The sequence below is a fragment of the Hordeum vulgare genome, chromosome 3H, assembly GCF_904849725.1.
Source record: "Hordeum vulgare subsp. vulgare chromosome 3H, MorexV3_pseudomolecules_assembly, whole genome shotgun sequence".
Taxonomy (NCBI): Eukaryota; Viridiplantae; Streptophyta; class Magnoliopsida; order Poales; family Poaceae; genus Hordeum; species Hordeum vulgare.
This window is the reverse complement of record NC_058520.1, coordinates 592,729,270-592,747,497: the sequence shown is the minus strand read 5'-3', so window position 1 is coordinate 592,747,497 and position 18,228 is coordinate 592,729,270. Positions and strand designations below refer to the sequence as shown.

Here is an 18,228-nt window from a genome sequence, read left to right as displayed (position 1 = left end):
TTTGACTCAAATATCTCTGGTGAAAGGTTCCGGATTTCCGGAGGAGGTCGGACGTCCGGCCCTCGGACAACAGGAGGAGGCCGGAAGTCCGAGTTATTTGACTCAAGTTTCTCTGGTGCAGGGTTCCGGATTTCCGAAGGAGGTCGGACGTCCGGCCCTCGGACGACAGGGGGAGGCCGGAAGTCCGAGTTATTTGACTCAACTTTCTCTGGTGCAGAGTTCCGGATTTCCGAAGGAGGTCGGACGTCCGACCCTCGGACGTCCGGAGGAAGCCGGATGTCCGAGGCACTGGTTCTGTTTTGAGATAGCAGCAGAGCAGTGGAGATGTGGTATAGAACAGTAGAGATGTAGTTTGAGCAAGTTCATCGCAAAACCTGTGATCCCCTCTTAATAGTGCGGGATCCCTAAAGACTCAAGAATTATAAAAGGGTACCGATGATCCATACTTGAGTGTATACTTTTATTCGCTGATCATCACTCCGCACCACTAACGTCAAAGGGACTGATACCTTTGAGTTAGCCCTTTCACTTGAGCTTGATGTTGTTGTTCCTTCTTGGCTCAAGTTAAAAGCAAGACATGATGAAGTCTTCAAGTAGCTCTCCCATACACAATGTGGAAAGCCTAGCTTATGTATTCATCTTCATTTGTCCACTATGTGAACATCCACAAGAATCAAGCATGTAGTGCTCAGGAATGCTTATCTTGATCTTGTCCTTGTTAGCACATGAGCTTGTCCTTATCAACACATGATCATTCACAATAGCTTAAAGGGGATTAGTGATTAGTTATCTATATGTGTGTTGTCAGCAACACCAAAACACGATTAAGGGCATGACTGCACTTTCAATCTCCCCCTTTTTGGTAGTTGATGACAACATACATATAGCTCTCAAAAATAGTAATAAACATGTGTGGCTTAGGAGAGATTTGTTACGATGCTTATGAAGCTCCCCCTGATTATATGCATAGTAAAATAGGTAAGTGCAAGAGCTCCCCCTTAGTGTGTGCATTGAAGATAATAGCATGATATAACACCATAATAGTTCAACAATACATAGCATATCATAAGAATCAACAATTCATAGCATATCATATGAATCAAGGCATATCATATGAATCAATAGGATAGCATAAAACTCATCATCATATGACACAACGATAATATCATGATATCTCATCACCACATGATAGTTCAACAATACATCATCCATAAGTGATGGCATAGCACATCATCCATAAGTATCGTTACATGATGACACATCATTAAGTTCGACATAATACATCATACCATACATTATGAGAGAAACTAAAATCGAAACTAAGATAAGATAATGTTCTCCCCCTTTGGCATCAAGGACCAAAAAGGAGGGAAACCCGGCAATGCTACCACATACTCAAATATCACCCTCATCAATATCATCATCATCAGGCATCATCCTCATCCTTAGGCAAGCCACTGCCACTAGCCTCGTCAAGAAAGTCGGCCCACTCAGGACTAGATGGGAAGCAAAAGTCAGAAGGAGGAGCAGCAGGAAGATCCTCATCGTCACTCACATCAAGAGCGCCCGAGTCTCTCAGACGAGCCTTGAGGGCATTCTTGGAGGAGACGAGGCGAGAAACCACATCATGAGTTTGACCGCACTGGAAAGAGAAGGCCTTCATCATAGCAGAATGTGCCTTGCCAATGAATTTGACAAAGCGACCGAGAGGAGCTGAGCTGGATGAAGGGGTTGCTGACCGGGCAGCAGTGCGGCGAGTGGAGGTGGTGGATGGGGTTTTCTTGGGAGCATAGTCATCCGCCATGTGAGCGGGAATAACCCGCTTGTGATGCGTGTGAGTGGGAGCAACAGTGAATTCAGCAACATGGTGAATAAAAGCCTGGATGAAGGGGGCATGAGGGAAGGCTCGCTTGTATTGAAAACTAGCGAGCCGAATCTCATGCCATAGAAAGTGAGGCACATTAATTTTGCGCTTGGGGGACTCGTGTAAGTGTGACATGATGTCAATACAGTAGACGTTGCAAGATCCCCTATCACCCATCTTGGGATAGATGGTGCGGATAAGACACTGAAAAATGATAAAGTAGGGAGAGCGCCAGATGGATACTTGGTTAAGATCCTTCATCCGTTCGTCTGCATCAAGTTCACGAAGTGGTTTGAGGAGAAACCCACATGCCTCAATGGGCCTATGTGCATGGTTAGGATCATTCTTATGGATTTTGAAGCCGGAGTCGGGGAAACCGAGTGCGGCCACAAACTCATCATAAGAGGCTGTGAACTGAACATCAGACGTCATCCAGCTAACAGTGTTGTTTGAGCCAAAGAAACATGTGGCATAAAATTGATGGATAGCAGCACCGTTAAAATCGTACCGAAAAGCAAAGGGGGCAGCGAGCCCCGATGACTCAATGAGCTCAATGGCACTCGGGTATTTCGCCGGGTGCGTGCGAATATGCTCAAGATCAATATAGTGATGGACAGAGAGACCCTTAGGAACAATGACAGTAGTAAAGATGTCCGATTGGACGTTTGTGCGGAAACGTGAGTCCATAGAGTCACGTACAACAGAAAATTGGTCAACGTCGCGGCGGAAAGTGAAGTAGGAAGACTTAGGAACCGTGGTGAAGTCCTTGACTTTATGACCTAAAGTAGGAGGAGGTTCAAGAGAGATGCGACGAGCTTCATCACAAAACATGTGATCCACTCTTAATAGTCCGGGATCCCTAAAGATTCAAGAATTATAAAAGGGTACCGATGATCCATACTTGAGTGTATACTTTTATTCGCTGATCATCACTCCGCACCATTAACGTCAAAGGGACTGATACCTTTGAGTTAGCCCTTTCACTTGAGCTTGATGTTGTTGTTCCTTCTTGGCTCAAGTTGAAAGCAAGACATGATGAAGTCTTCAAGTAGCTCTCCCATATACAATGTGGAAAGCCTAGCTTATGTATTCATCTTCATTTGTCCACTATGTGAACATCCACAAGAATCAAGCATGTAGTGCTCAAGAATGCTTATCTTGATCTTGTCCTTGTTAGCACATGAGCTTGTCCTTATCAACACATGATCATTTACAATAGCTTAAAGGGGATTAGTAATTAGTTATCTATATGTGTGTTGTCAGCAACACCAAAACACGATTAAGGGCAATGACTGCACTTTCAGTGAGGCGTGTTTTTTTTAATGACTTGAGACTAAGGCATCTCCCAATGCATCGTCTTTTATCACGTTATTATAGGAGCATTAAGAATTTAAGATACAACAATGTCAATACATTGTTTTTTATGAGTTGTATCTACATTTAATAATTTAGGGTAATGCATACATATGATTGGGCTAGAATCATTTTTTGCATATGGCCACGTGCAAGGGTTGTATGTTAGCTAAGATACAATTTGACTCTCTTTCTTTATTAACTAGTATGCCACATCAATAAAATATCTATGAAACCGCGCTAAGAAACTAGCATTGACACATGCCTAAGTAGCATCACATGCAGTGGTCAATTTATTGCATGCGATGATATTAATTAGCAAATTAACATTAATTACTCTCATTTTTTGCTCCATATTGATCGCGGTGTACAACCTAAGATGACTTATACATTGAGACAGAGGGAGTACGTCACCCATTTGGGACAAAGGGAGTATTAGGATCAAGGCAGGGGAGATAAGTACACTACAACGAAAAACGTTTATAAACGATGCCGCCGACCAAACCATTCCGCCCGACATCTCGACACTCATTGTTGTTCATGGGCTCATGTAGCCACTCGTTTTGCCCACACGTGCCATGTGGTTGGGATCCTTGCAACCGTCATCTCCCCACGACCTTATCCTCTTTAGCCGCGCCACGCCTCCTTCTTCTCCCCTGCTTCTGCACCATCGACGACGAGGTCTCGACCATGGCGCATCCAATTGTATCTCCGACGATGCCATTTTTTGAAAGCAGGATTGAGGGGGAACATGCTGACGACATGGGAAGTTGGATGTTTCCATCGGCGGCAGGGAAACGACGACCTTCAGTGCTGCAAAACATGTCGTGCAATGCTACGGTGCTGCTACCAGCAATGATGGAGAAGGTACGACAGCGACTATTTTTTGATAAATAGTATATATTAATATCGTGAAGATACAATTATTTTCAGCCTCTGCAACAACGCAATGCCCTAATGGCCTGATGGATGCATACAGCTAAAAAACGAAGAAGAAACTAAAAAGGAAAAGTCTCGTTACAGAGTTTCAGTACTTGCAGCAGCAGCACAACCACCACTAAGACAACGCCTGATGTCCAAATACTCTAAAAACGATGCCTTCAAAAAGGAAACAGTGCACTAGCGCCTTCGTCGCCCAATCGTAAATATTGGGTTTTCACCCTCGAAATAATTCCCGCTCTTAAAACAACGTCTTCAACAAGTTTATTGTGAGACACAACCAATTAAAGCCAGACATTGGATATTCACCCTAAAAGGTAGGACCTTGAACTTTATCTATGATGTCGACCCCACTTACTTACATAGCACTGCTACGAATCCCGAAAATCTGTAGGCTACAATCACCATTATTAGTCCTCCAATCTCAGCTTTCATGACATTCTTCGCCTCTGAATTTACCATGGAGTAAAATATCTCCTGATGGAAACAGATAGCAGAGCTTCGCGTTGCTCCCTCCTTAATGGAGAACCAATGGGCACGACCGAATTCCACCCGATCCAGTAATCTCTAGGCATAACACGTCCATCGGAGTTCTCTAGGCATAACACGTCCATGGGAGTTCGCCGGCGGAGCCTTCCGAACCCGCCAGTATGGCGAGATCAGGAAGTACGAGCATCAGGCAGATCTTCGTCTTGGCGTAAGAGGAACCTTAGGACCGTCACCTTTATTCGAGCACACTAACAGGCCCCCACGCCGCCGGCCAACTTCCGGCGAACAGATCAGCGGATCAGGCACATGTGACAGCGATAGTAGGAGGGCTCCGGCGCACCCTAGGCATGCGCAATAGCGCCATTGTCGTAGGTTCCGCTCCGTCACCTTCGGCCATCGCCGCACATCCGCCACTCTCGGCCCATCCACGCATCCCTGCAACGCACCGCACATGGGCGAGCACCACCGCCTCGCTGCCGGACCTCTTCATGCGCCGCCAAGGAGCCGAACCCCCCGCATGAAGGGAATCCAGCAGGCTACGCCAGCCTTGCCCCACCGTCTTTGACAGCCATGGCGTGGTTGCCACCACCGTTACCAGCGACGGCAGCGGCCAGTGGGGAAAGATCGGGCTCCGGCCTTCTGGATCGGATCGGGGTCCTTCGGAGCCGCCCTCCTGCGGGGCGACCCGGGAGTCTACCTTTCGTCTAGACTTGGTATAATATCTGATCAATTATACACGACGACGGCTATGGTGGAGCTACCAACTGCAACATTTTTCCTCCAACCATGTACCGATTAGCTGCGATCGAATCGGCGAAGTCGTTGTCGTTTTTGCTACTACCGGCGTTGTTTTTGTTACATGCTTCACGGCTTTGCTGCGATGATGCGACGATGACAATCAACAAGTTGTATGTTTTTGCTGGAAGGAAGACTATGTGTGCTACAACCAGCTATGGCAAATCTACCACCGTTGATTTATTTTTTTGCTACAACCATGTAAGAATTAGCTGTGACCTGGGTCGGCAGCTGCAACCGTTGATGTTTGGAAAGTGCCTTTTGCTCCCGAGCTCGAATGAGCTTGATTAACAGTAAAAAAAAAATCTGATATTTTTTTGTGAGCAACATTGACAAAAGTTTTAAGTGCATGCAAATATTACTGTAAAGTGTGACAAAACAAATCAGTACTCTGAATGCGCATTTTTTTAGTATCGGTTTTGTTTTTTTATCGCGCCTTATAGAAATATTATTTCAAGGCAAATTTTTGCATGCGTTTTGCCCTTTTTTCAATGTTGCTCACAAAAAAATTAGAATTTTTTAAATGTTTTTTTTTAATTTACTGTTCGTCAAGCTCAAACGAGCTCTGGAGCAGCATATACTCTGCGTCCTTGATGTTTTTGCCACTACTGGCATTGTTGTTTGCTACATGCTTCACGACTTAGCTCTGACGTGCGACGACATCGGCAACATTTTTGCTACAACCGACGCTGGATTTTGCTTCATTCGTTCATGGATTAGCTGCAACCCACAACGGCTGTGACAACAGTTTTGCTACCACCAGCGAAGTTTTTTGCTACATCCATGCATTTGCTACCATGGTGCTTCAAACACGGCAATGGGCAGCATGAGATGATGGCGGGGCTTGTGAGGGTGGGCGAGGCGGCCAGAGGTAGGACGAGATGTGTGCGGGAGAGACGGAGGTAGAGCTTGGGGGAAGAAGGTGCGGTTGACCCGTAGGAGCCGGACACGCGATGGGAAGAGACGGCGTCATGTCACGAGGAAGATGGCGACAGGGGTAAAAAATGCCAGATCAACGGCTACTGATGCATCGAGCAGCGACGGCGAGCTAACAACCCAACACGCGGAGCTGCAAGCAGGAAGCTAGGGGGCGGAGGGGGAGATGGGGGGCTATAGGAAATTGCGTCAGGCAATCGCGGATATGGCTAAACCGGGAAAGACGAGTGGGGAAGAAAAAAGAGAACGTAGATATAATCGGATGGCTGCACATGGCTGAATCAGATGGCTGGGGCGCGACCGGCCGAATCTTTAGGCCGGCACGCCGACGCCTATCAGTCGCCTAGTATAAAGTAGCTAAAATCAGCAAAGCAATCTGTGGTTGGATAGTTATAGAAAGACAGTGGTATCTCCTGTTCATCCGAGTTTAAGTTTCAAACATGACATTGATGTTCGTACTTTCCTTAAATTATTCCAAGCTTTTCGTTGATGTATCCATCGACTACAAAAATTGTCTGTAACATTAATACTAAAATGATGGGCTAATTCAGTCTTTCGGATATACTTATAGTTACACATCCGCAACTCTGCCTCGGCGGCTGGTAGCCTACAGAGTTCGCTAGCGGGCATCACTCAGCTATAGCAGCGTGCACAAAAACATGAGCAACCAAGACGAATTTGAGGTGTAGAGAATTGACTATTCGTTAAACTTAATCGGACACGGAGATATTATGTATACAAATTTGTATACATAATATCTTCTCGTTAAATACATAATATCTCTGCCTAGGTGACAAGAGGAATTTGTATACATAATATCTCCGTGTCCGGCTTGCCACAGTTTAGTGTCCTATCCACTGGAAAAAAACGCTCTATAACAATATAGAGAATTGACTCGTTGAATTAACCAGTATACAATATTTCATTAATAACACGTTATAATATGTTAATAGCATATTTTCAAAGGCCCATGTGATACAGAGATCAAAACAGTATGACTGAATTTTGTACTCCATCCGTTCTTAAATATAAGTTTTTAAAGAAATTTCATTAGTGGACTACATACGGATATATATAGACATACTTTAGAGTGTAGATTCATCCATTTTGTTTCGTATGTAGACTACTAGTGAAATCTCTTAAAAGACTTGTATTTGGGAACGGAGGGAGTAACACTCAACAGGGCTTCGGTCATTAGGATTTTCCGGTCAAAACAGCGAGTGATCGAAAGAAACACTAAAAAGGGAATCTCATCAGGGCTGCATCTCGGACATATCAGATCATGCAAGTAGAAATGCAGCACAAACTAGTTGATTGCAACAAGAGCAACCATATAAACAGACGAGATCAACCAAGGACGAGGGGCCGAGCAACATAACAAGATATTGTCAGTGGCATCGATTGCTTGATGTCAACCAATCACTGATTCGTACCTTTAGAAATCATTATTGCATCAGCTCAGGGCAATAAACTTCACAATGTGAAGAACATCAAAGGACACAACTGAGATGCAAATAACATGTCCCAGTTCTACGCACAGAGAAAAAGAAACACTAAAGTGATATGATTTTTTGACGGAACCTCGTTAGAGGGCCAGGAGCTCTGGCATTGCATTAAGAAGAAAAGAATTGATCCAAGCAAAATAATCCAGTTTATGAGTAAAGCGAGGCCAAAAAACCGCACAGGCAATGTAGCCTCGTCGGCCACCCAACCCAAGAACACAATTGCAACAAACACACACCACCAGCTCTCGAGCCGCCTCCCCGACATCCTCTGCTCGCTTGCGACCCGCATTATTGCATGACACAAACACCTCGTAGCCCTTGCTACACGAGCTGCCCGTCCGCAGACCAAAAACATTGCGCCAGACATCCATGGCCGCCGCCCCGACGTGCCAGCCAGACCAACCCCACAGATCACGTCGACCGAGCCGACGAACTCGCTACCCTTGTAGCACCAGGTCGCCACCCATACCATGTTGAGCCACGTGTCTACCCCATAGGACCGCCGCTACATGGCCATCTGAGGCCGCCGCCTCGGCGTACATCCATAGTGCGTGGCCGCCGCCCCAGCATCCACCACCCTCACAACAAAGCAATCCTATAATTGTCGTAAACCCGCCACCCCATAAGTGTTAGGATTTCAAGGCAATGCCTCCAAGAAGGCAACGACATGGGTGCCGCCATTGCCCACTCTGATGGAGCTTGAGTTTTCACCCGGAGATCACATGACACTCATGGGCGTAGAGGTAGCTCCACAACGAGGCCTTCAGGAAGGAATGCGACGTCCGAGAGCGACGAGATCATTGACACCGCGACCAAGCAAGTGCAAGGCATTCGCCCGGAGCACCTCCTTCACTGCTGAGCCACACAAGGAATCCCAGAGCATATGATCGCAACAAACTGAGCAATGGGCATGGGCCATTGTTGAAGACCACCAATCCACATCTTCCTCGCAGGCCGGAGGCCTATCTCCACAATCACTAAAGCACACCCACCCAATATGCGACGCGGCCACGCCGCCGTCCACGGTTCACCGCCGCCACCACAGCTCCACAAGCCAAGGGAGGAGCCCCCGGCACCCGAGGGCGCCCTGCCGCTCCCACAGGAGCACATCCGAGCACTACCACCGACGGATCTGAGACTTGGACCCGCGGCGGTCAGCCGCATCATGTCCCCACCCAATCCCTGACGAGGGAGTAAGAGGAAGGTGCCTCCACCATGTCAGGGGCCGCCCCCTCGGCTTGCCATCTCCGACGAGGCGCAGCCGCCACAAGGGAAGCCTGATCTGGGCGGATCTAACCCCTCTGCTGAGCAGCTCCAAGCAACGGGAGAGCCTCCACAGCCCGCAAACTCCGCCATTGGAGTGCCCACCACCAGCGCCCTCACAGCCACCGGAGCTGCCTCCACTGCACATTCCCAGATCTTGCACGACGACGCTACCACGCGCCCACGGACCTCACAACCGGGTCCACCACATCTCTCCCGGGCCACCGTGGTAAAGCCAGGCAACGACGGGAGGAGGGCGCTCAGGGGGGGAGGGGAGCCCGGTAGCGGAGGACTTGGTTCCCCCGAATCGCCCCAGGAGGAGCGACGTGGGGTCGGGGTCCAAATGACATGACTTTCAATGGCAAGATTTTTAATATTTTTTTGTAGGTTATACAGAAGGCCACGTCTTGGATCCGTACGCGGCCGTTAATCAACTATGCGGACTAAAGCAAGCTTATGATTATTGGGTGCAATCGATGAAAGACGGTCGCACAGACTATCTTCAACCGATTTGAATGACAGACTAATAATATGCTAGGTGTATAGACATCCTAGCCTGATTTTGGTCTTGCCGGATGTGGTGGTTTTTTTAGTTCAATTATTTGCTTTTGTCTTGCTTAGATTGTAAGCCCTTCGTAGACATACAACTTTATTTTTATACCTGTTTAATAATACGGCTATATGAATCAATCGATGTAGAGGACCGGGGCTAAGTTCCTTCTTTTCCAAAAAAAAAAGTTCGACACAAAGAGAAAAAAGATGATACATACTGTAAGCTACCTGTTTGTATATCAAAACAACGCCACTGTGTCTTGGCCACTTGTTTGATGAAACTTGGATCAGCATGAGTAGCAAATGCAATTATGCAAGGATATGAAGAATACAAATGGGAAAGAGATACTCCTGTTCTAGGTCCGATTGAGCTAGGAGTACAAACAGAAGGTGTGCAAAATTCAGATAATCTCATGGACCGAATGTTGACAAGTCTCCTCGAATAAGAAACAGTCTGCAGTTGCTGCTATGAAGGAATTAATCTCCTGCTCCAGCTCGGCCGAAGTAGGCTCCTTATCGACCTTTCGTCTGCGTTGCAGCATAGTATATGTTATGGATCAAGTTGTTAATAAACAGCGTTAATAACCATATAGGTTATGGTTATCGACCTTTCGTCTGCGTTGCAGCATATGGTTTGCTTCATGGCACAAAAAAGACAATCACCTCAATGGATATGCTCCCTGTACAAGTGCAAGCAAAGGAGAGACTGACAGTCTATGAAGGGAGTACACCGAATCATTCTTTCCTCCAGAAATCCCTGCATCAGTTCAGAGCCAATAATTGTACAGAGTAAATGACAGCGAAGGCACACATGTGATTCGGTAGCAAAGAAAAGGTTCGAGTTCATGATTTATTTGATCAAACCAACATGACAAATGGAAGATGAACTTCAGACCATACTACAAACTGAACTCTGACATTATAGTTTTCGTGTCTGGAATAAACGTCGAGTCTGAAATACAGCTGTTACGAATAAAGGAGTGTAACGAACAATGCTGGAGAACAAGTCAACCATACATCACCAGTGCATAACAATTAATAAATAATTGTTCATCAGGGCGAAATGCTGCATGTGCCCTACAAACTTAATGGTTCTGGAATTGGTGTAAACAAGAGGATAACTCAAACATGAGTGGACATAATGTTGGCTTCATCTCGTTGCAGAATAAAGACGGATCAAACAGCAAGAAAAACGCAGTGTGCTTGAGTGTATTGTTTGAAAAAGAAGTGGCACCGGAATTGGAGGCACGCATGATCAGCGTCCATGTCGACAATTTTTTTTTGCTCATGCTACATGCAATGCCATGTTGAAGGACATACATGTGAGTGGCCCAGCTAAACGATACAGAAGAAGAAAACATACTTCATCCAACAATAGAAAAGGGATTGCTTGCAAATCTGAAGTTCTGGACCACGTTATACGAGATCTTGTGGCAAGCAGAAGTAACAATTGATGCATATATATTTATGCACCATAAGTAACCAAGGTGAAATCCGCATTGCAGTTTTGCTGGAACTTCAGATAGGCACATATAGTGCTAGAAAAAACGTACAGATGTGGATTCTGGAGGCACAAGCATACAAATGGTTCAGTCAAATGTTCTAAACAGAATAAAAACACAGGGTTCATCCAAGTATAGAAACACATAGTGGGTTTGCTCGTTAATCTTGTAGCATGCAGAAATGACAATTAAGGGGCCTTATGTATCTTTGCGGCATAAATTAAAAGGACAATGCTGAATAATTAAATGTTGCAGTGTTTAGGCTTTAGGGCCTGATCTAGCTACAGAGGTAAGAAATTGCTGAAGCTAAGAATAGTTCGGTGCTACTAATTAATTAATGGAGTTAGTATAATATACCTGACTGCCGGATTTGATGGGTCGACTTTAGCATTCTGGCCGCCTGAAACTGAAAAACAATGTCAAGAGTGTTCACATTATGAATTTATGATCAAGCATAGAAAGAATTCCTGCTCGACACAACTGTCTGCAAAATTGCAGCTCGAGTTAAATGTATCACATAGTAAAGTTAGTACAAAGTTGAGATACTTATTTTGGGACGGAGGTAGTATAATATAAACCTCAAAAGAGAATGCATTGTTATGAAGACTGCATCCAAAGAAAGCTGTATGCATTGTTACTGGATCAGATACCATTTTCTGTGCCTTTTTTTTACCAATCCAATCAGGCCAGGCCAGCTCATTCATAAGTTACATATTCTTTATTACGTAGGTGTAGCAAAACTCTTTCATTAATTAGAATGACCATACCAGAGCCAGACTGATACTTTGAGTGCCTCCATAAACCACTTTTTTTGCTGCCCATTCATTGCGTGTTGGCGGATGCAAATAAGGCCTTGCAACCCAAGTCAAGCATAAAGGAATCTTCAGCTGATTTAGATTGCCTCTGTGCAATTCCTTACCTAGAGCCGTCACTTTGGTTTGGTGCCACACACACACAGCAAACCGGCAGCATGACTGCGGTGGCAACCGCCCCTACCATGCATCCCGAGCTGCTCAAGGCGGCATGCCATGGCAGCTGCAGGGAACTGACGAACCTTCTGAACGGAGGAGCGGCCGACGTGCCTATTGAGGTCGTTGTCGACATCGACCACCCCGGCACCGTGCGCTCACCACCATCGTCCTTGCTCCTGGAAGGGGTCACCCCAGACGGGGACACCGCACTCCACGTCGTAGCAGCCTACGGGTACCTGAAGAAAGCCAGGGCAGTCTACGACAAGGCGCCGCACCTCTTGGGCGCACGCAACAGTGGCGGCAGCACGCCGTTGCACTGCGCCGCCAGGGCCGGCCATGCCCCGATGGCCGCTCTCCTTGTTGAGCTGGCAAGAGGGGAAGAGGTCGCTGGTGAAGATGGGAGGGTGACGACGCTGGTGAGGATGCAGAACGAGCTCAGGGAGACAGCCCTGCATGAGGCGGTTCGCGCTGGTCACATGCTCACGGTGGCTGAGCTGATGACGGCGGACCCGTTCCTCGCTCGCGTTCCGGACAGCGGGACCTCGCCCTTGTTCCTTGCCGTCTCTCTGCGACATGAACAAATCGTGCGGGAGCTCTACCAGAGAGACAAGAAGTTGTCATACTCCGGGCCAGATGGACAGAATGCTCTTCATGCTGCAGTTCTTCGAAGCAGAGGTACCTGACTTCTCTGCTGTGATCATAAAAATGATTGTATTTAATTTGCTATATAGGAGTACAATACAACTTAAAATTTTGAATGTGAGATAATTGTATTTACTTAGCATATCAGATAATATGCTAGACCATTCTTCTCCTCTTTGTTACTGAGAAAATATCCAGCACATTTTTACTGCAAAAGCACATTTTTACTGCAAACTTGTGATGACGTCCTTTCACTAAAGTAAATGATCTCCATTTACTTTCTCATGTTACATACTTATCTTGGCCTTCCACAATTCAAGAATATTTTCAGGATTGTGTGATTTTCTTTTACACATGCATTAATTCCAGGTTCCCTGTTGAGTGAAGACGAATTATTCACGCCTAGGTTAAGGATTTATTTATCCAAGTCATTCTTCTACATATAACAATAAAGAGTTGTAGTGAATGATCAAATATTTCCGAATGTATCTTTCCCATGCATTTCTGCATATTGCACTGTTTGACACAGAGAGGACCAAATTGCAGATATGACAAAATTACTACTGAGCTGGAACAAGGAGCTTACTAAAAAGCGAGACCAACATGGAAATACACCTCTACACTTTGCGGTATCATTAGAAACTGGCACACGTGGTATGCTTCCCCAATATGCCGTGCCCGTGGTAAATGGAACCAGCATTACAAGTTTTCTGAACGTAGTGGGAACACCAATGGACCTTACCATGCATATATTGGAGGCGGATGCATATTCAGCATATCAACCGGACGAAGAAGGGTCATTCCCCATACATGTCGCTGCATTAGCGGGGAGACTTTCATCTGTCATCATCTTACTTTTAAAGTGTCCAGGTTGCGCCAGCTTACGTGACACCCATGGGAGAACTTTTCTCCATGTTGCTGTCATGAAGAAAAGATATGATATAGTTCGGTATGCCTGCCAGACACCCATGTTTTCTTCAATTATGAACAAGCAAGATAATGAAGGAAACACTGCATTACATCTAGCTGTAGAGGTTGGGGATTGGTGGGGTTTCACTTGTCTCTTCGCAAACAAAGAAGTAGATTTGAATCTACCAAACAACAAGCAACATACCCCGAGAGAAATTTCAGTTAGCAGTACTCCGACCGGGTTATACTGCCTGCTGGTAAACTACTTTACTATTCCTTTCGTTTAGTACTTTATTTCCTAGATTCAGAGAAAAATTACAAAGTTGATAACTTGATGTTGCTTTTCTTCTGCTCTGTAGCACTCACGGATTTTGATACAACAAGCTCTAATATCTGCTGATGCTACACTTCAGATTTGTCGGCGGGATAACATGAAAAAAGGACCTAGTACCCAATCTGATGTTAAGATTGATGCTGTAATATCAAACTCAACGCAATTTCTCGGCCTTGGCTTAGTATTAATTACAACAATGGCTTTTGGTGCTGCTTTTGCCTTACCTGGGGGTTACAGAGCTGATGATCACCCTAAGGGAGGAACACCAACTCTGTCTACCGATAAAGTATTCCAAGGATTCTTGATGGCGAATGCATTGGCATTTATATGCTCGTCCTTAGCCGTCCTAAGCCTTGTGTTTGCAGGAACACCCACAGTCGAAATACCCATGCGCTACATGCACTACAATATATCCATATGGTTATCTTTCAATGGAGTCTTATCTTTGGGGACGGCCTTCGTATTGGCTATATACATCATGATCACCCCAATTATTTCTGGAACTGCTATTATGGTCATGGTGGTGTTTTCTTCCTTAGAAATCCTCTACATGCCATCATTAGTTGAGAAGATTGTTAAATTCATGATAGTGGTATGTGGTAGAGTAGGAATATTGCCAGTAATGCTAAGATCAGAGATGCCAAAGGTAATGTTGCTTACAATTTGGCCCCTCATGGTAATCTTTGGATGGCAAGAATACGCATGGCGACACATGTGGCATTATGTACCTGTAGCACAGAAACTGGTCACTTGAGGTTGAAGCATGGTCAGTCCGGATGGGGTCTTGTGGGCATGATTTCTACTTTTTAGAAGTTGCTACACATTCAAAATCCAGTTGGCCACTGGATTATAATTCTGGAGTAGAGGAGTCTATGTATTTTTTTTACTTGAATATGATATTATATTAGTAATTAAGCAAGATTATCGTTTGTTTTTAGACTCCTTCTAATTTTATTATTTGTGGTTGCCTGATATGTCTTTCTTGTTTCCTTTTTCAAAATTAGCACTCCAACATTTGTTCAGTCAAATTTGAACCAACATGACACATGCAAGGCGACAAATGAAACAAACAGCACCCCCTACAGATAAAAGGTGAAATTTCAAATGATTGTATAAACTGAATGACCATATTTTCATTCCACAATTCTGGAGTAAAACAACTCTGAAAACTACTAGGAAGAAAGAGACGCAATGGATAATCAAAGCTGGCAAACAAGGCAACAATAATCATAATTACATACTCTACCTTAAATAATGAATAAATGGAAAAGGAAGATCACATATTCTGCTTTACAAAACAAATAAATGGAAAAGGAAGTTCATGAATCGGCATAAGTGATAATACAGGAGGCACGGCTGAAACTTCATGTTTCTTGAATCAACAGAAGTGATAATATAATGCATGTATAAGTGGGTACAATCACAATGAGTACTTCATGTCGAAGAAGATTCAAAAGGTCAAAGGCGAATTAACAAGACAACAACACATCATATTACATAGTTCTCCTTACAACACAAATAAATGGAAAAAGGAAGTTCATTATGAGAAAAATGCAATAGGCGCTGCAGAGACTTGCAGAATTCAGAGGTATGTGGGTACAATGACCTTGTAGAGGGAAGGCGGATCAAAACGCCAAGACAAATTTAGTGTTCTCCAATTTTCAACAGTCTCAAATGAGAATAAACATACACCACATTATTCTAAATCCAGCACAGGTACTCGAGATAAGCAGCACTAGATCAACAATAGAAACAATAGCAGATATAGATACTGCAAGTTACCTCACTTATGGCATTGCTGCTTCTGATGGTGGTCATATCTGACATGCTCTTTTGGAGGGATAATCTTCAAACATTGCCTTTGTAAGTTCGTATAGACCGCTTTCACTCAGTGCCATGTAAGTGGTATTCTTCACTTGGCAAGAACATATGGGATCAATCACCATATCATGAACACGATAGATTTTTCCATGCTTTCATCAAATTGATGTCTATTGGTTGAATCACGCTTCTATTTATGATCTCATTGAGTAACTCTATCACCGAGCTCAAATAGGCTAATCTCTTGTTTTTCATGATAAACAAAACATCCAGCTATCCATTTACATATCAAGTAACCTTGCTTAATCTTCTAATCTTCTAAAAACATACTTAGATATAATAACTAATCCTATAGATGACAAGGTAGATCAAAACTAGTAGTAAAATAAGCTTGACTCCAGATTATCACTTTGACATAATCTAAAAGTCAAGATCTTCTTTTACTATATCTTTGCTACTTTCCATATCATTGGTATGTGTGTGGTTCCTATTGTTTTCTATCTCTAGTCTACCATAATGTGTTTAGGACTAAAAATTGTGTTGTCGTTCTATGATCTACCTTCACATTATTTATTACATGTAAGCATATATCCAGAAGATTACAAAATTAAGCGACACCAGTTCATATGAAGATGGATAGCTGAATATTTATGTATCATTTAAAGGTGAAATTGACCCATTTGAGTTAGGAGAGTTACTTCAATGAGCTCATAAACAGAAGCATGATCCAGCCCGTAGACATCACTATCAAGGCAGAAAAGTCTTATGATGTCCATGACATGATGCTTGATCTAATATATTGGTTGCGTAGAGAAATGCCCATGGCAATGTTCAATCTACAAGAACATCGATGGTAGCAGCCAAACAACAAGATATTCTTCATTTACTCCACAACAATTGTGATTCCCATCCCATGCCCAAGTACCTATGCATGTGAAGATTTTGAAACAGATTAGTTGGCAGGCAAGTCAACATGAGTATACTATTTATTCATAAAGAGAAGATAACAATGAATAATGAGCTAGTTATCAAGGCAAAAAAAAGTGAACCCTTGGGAACAAAAACATCTTATGGTAAGAAATGTAAATCTAGGGTGAATCTGGAGTATAAAGCAACAGCACGAAAGTTACACGACCGAACAATACAATGTGGAGAGGTAGTCCACTGGAACAGCAGATCCCAAGAGAATAATATCATCTTCATTTCTTCTGCACTAGCATCTGTTTTAGGTCCACAAACAGTTGTGATTTTCATCCCACACTGACCTATGGATATGACGAAGTTTTTGCACCGTTTAGTTGGCAAACAAATTAAGATGCATCTGGTGTATGTTTATCACAAAGAGAGGTCAGTACTGAAGCGTGTGCTAGTTATCTGGCCTCACTAGAGCAGACCCTAGGAGCAAATGTAACATGGATAACAGAGGATTTGCACTGAGGGATTAAGATGGGCACACCGGTCGGCCGGTACTTGAAGAAACTAGATTAAACAACCTAGAACGGAAGAAACTAATATGCACTTAAGATGTACACCCATTTAGTCCAAGAAACTAATTTAATCGGATCCAGATCAGGAAGAAGAAAATATACCTCATTTTCTGCGAGATCCAACCTTTGGCCCACGCACTGCAGGCACCTCTCCGGGCGAGGAAGTCGGCAGGACGCACCAGCCCCGGGACGAGCCCGGCCGGGCGGCTGGGGAAGTCGCCGCCGCGAGATCCACTCAACGGCTCGACCTCTAGCTCCGAGACTCTGACTGACGGACTGTCTCCAAACGCTGGGAGCAGAGGGCCTGTTAACGGATCTGACTGGTCAAGTGCCGGCACAGAGTTTCTGCCATGTGGGTCCCGTGTGTCATCCAGCTGAGACGAACACAAACAACCTAGGCTGCGTTTGGATTAGCGTTTCTCCTTGTTCCAGACCGGTAAAGTATACAGTACAGAGCTTGTCCCGTCTTTTTGGAATCAAGTATTGACTGATAATTTACACTTGTAAGATAAATACAGGAGTAAAATCTTACATCCATTCCTAGAAGGTGTTTGGATTAGAGAATGGTAACGTAAATGGTAATGAAATAGATCACTCTATTAATGGGAATGTACTGGATAATCGCTGTTTTGTTTGGTTCATGCTTGTAAAGGAATTAAGTTAGGGTGCCATCTCCAGAGTTGTAACGCCCGGTGGCTGAAAAAGAAGAAAAGCAACAAGGAGGGAAACATGTGCCTTGCAGTGAGCGGTCCGACGATAAGGGCGGGCTTGGGCAGCAGCGAACGGAGTAGTGACCAGGGGCGGCGGCAACGGCTACCGGAAAGCCTGAAAAGAGGAGAAGGAGCACATCCGGTTACTCGCTGGCC

The 18,228-nt window shown here is 44.5% G+C and overlaps 1 protein-coding gene and 1 long non-coding RNA gene across 2 annotated transcripts; one reads left to right on the top strand and one right to left on the bottom strand.

The window, feature by feature from the left end:
• The first annotated feature begins 11,496 nt into the window (after positions 1 to 11,496).
• Positions 11,497 to 16,141, top strand: LOC123445441 (protein ACCELERATED CELL DEATH 6-like). Its single transcript, XM_045122426.1, has 3 exons — positions 11,497 to 12,844; positions 13,358 to 13,977; positions 14,080 to 16,141. The coding sequence occupies exons 1-3, from the start codon at positions 12,169 to 12,171 to the stop codon at positions 14,806 to 14,808; spliced, it is 2,025 nt and encodes a 674-aa protein (XP_044978361.1). The 5' UTR covers positions 11,497 to 12,168; the 3' UTR covers positions 14,809 to 16,141.
• Positions 15,524 to 17,685, bottom strand: LOC123445442. The gene is made up of 2 exons (XR_006631097.1): positions 17,465 to 17,685; positions 15,524 to 16,800 (listed from the first exon to the last, which is right to left on the bottom strand). It is a non-coding gene; the product is annotated as an uncharacterized LOC123445442 (long non-coding RNA).
• Positions 17,686 to 18,228: the final 543 nt, after the last annotated feature.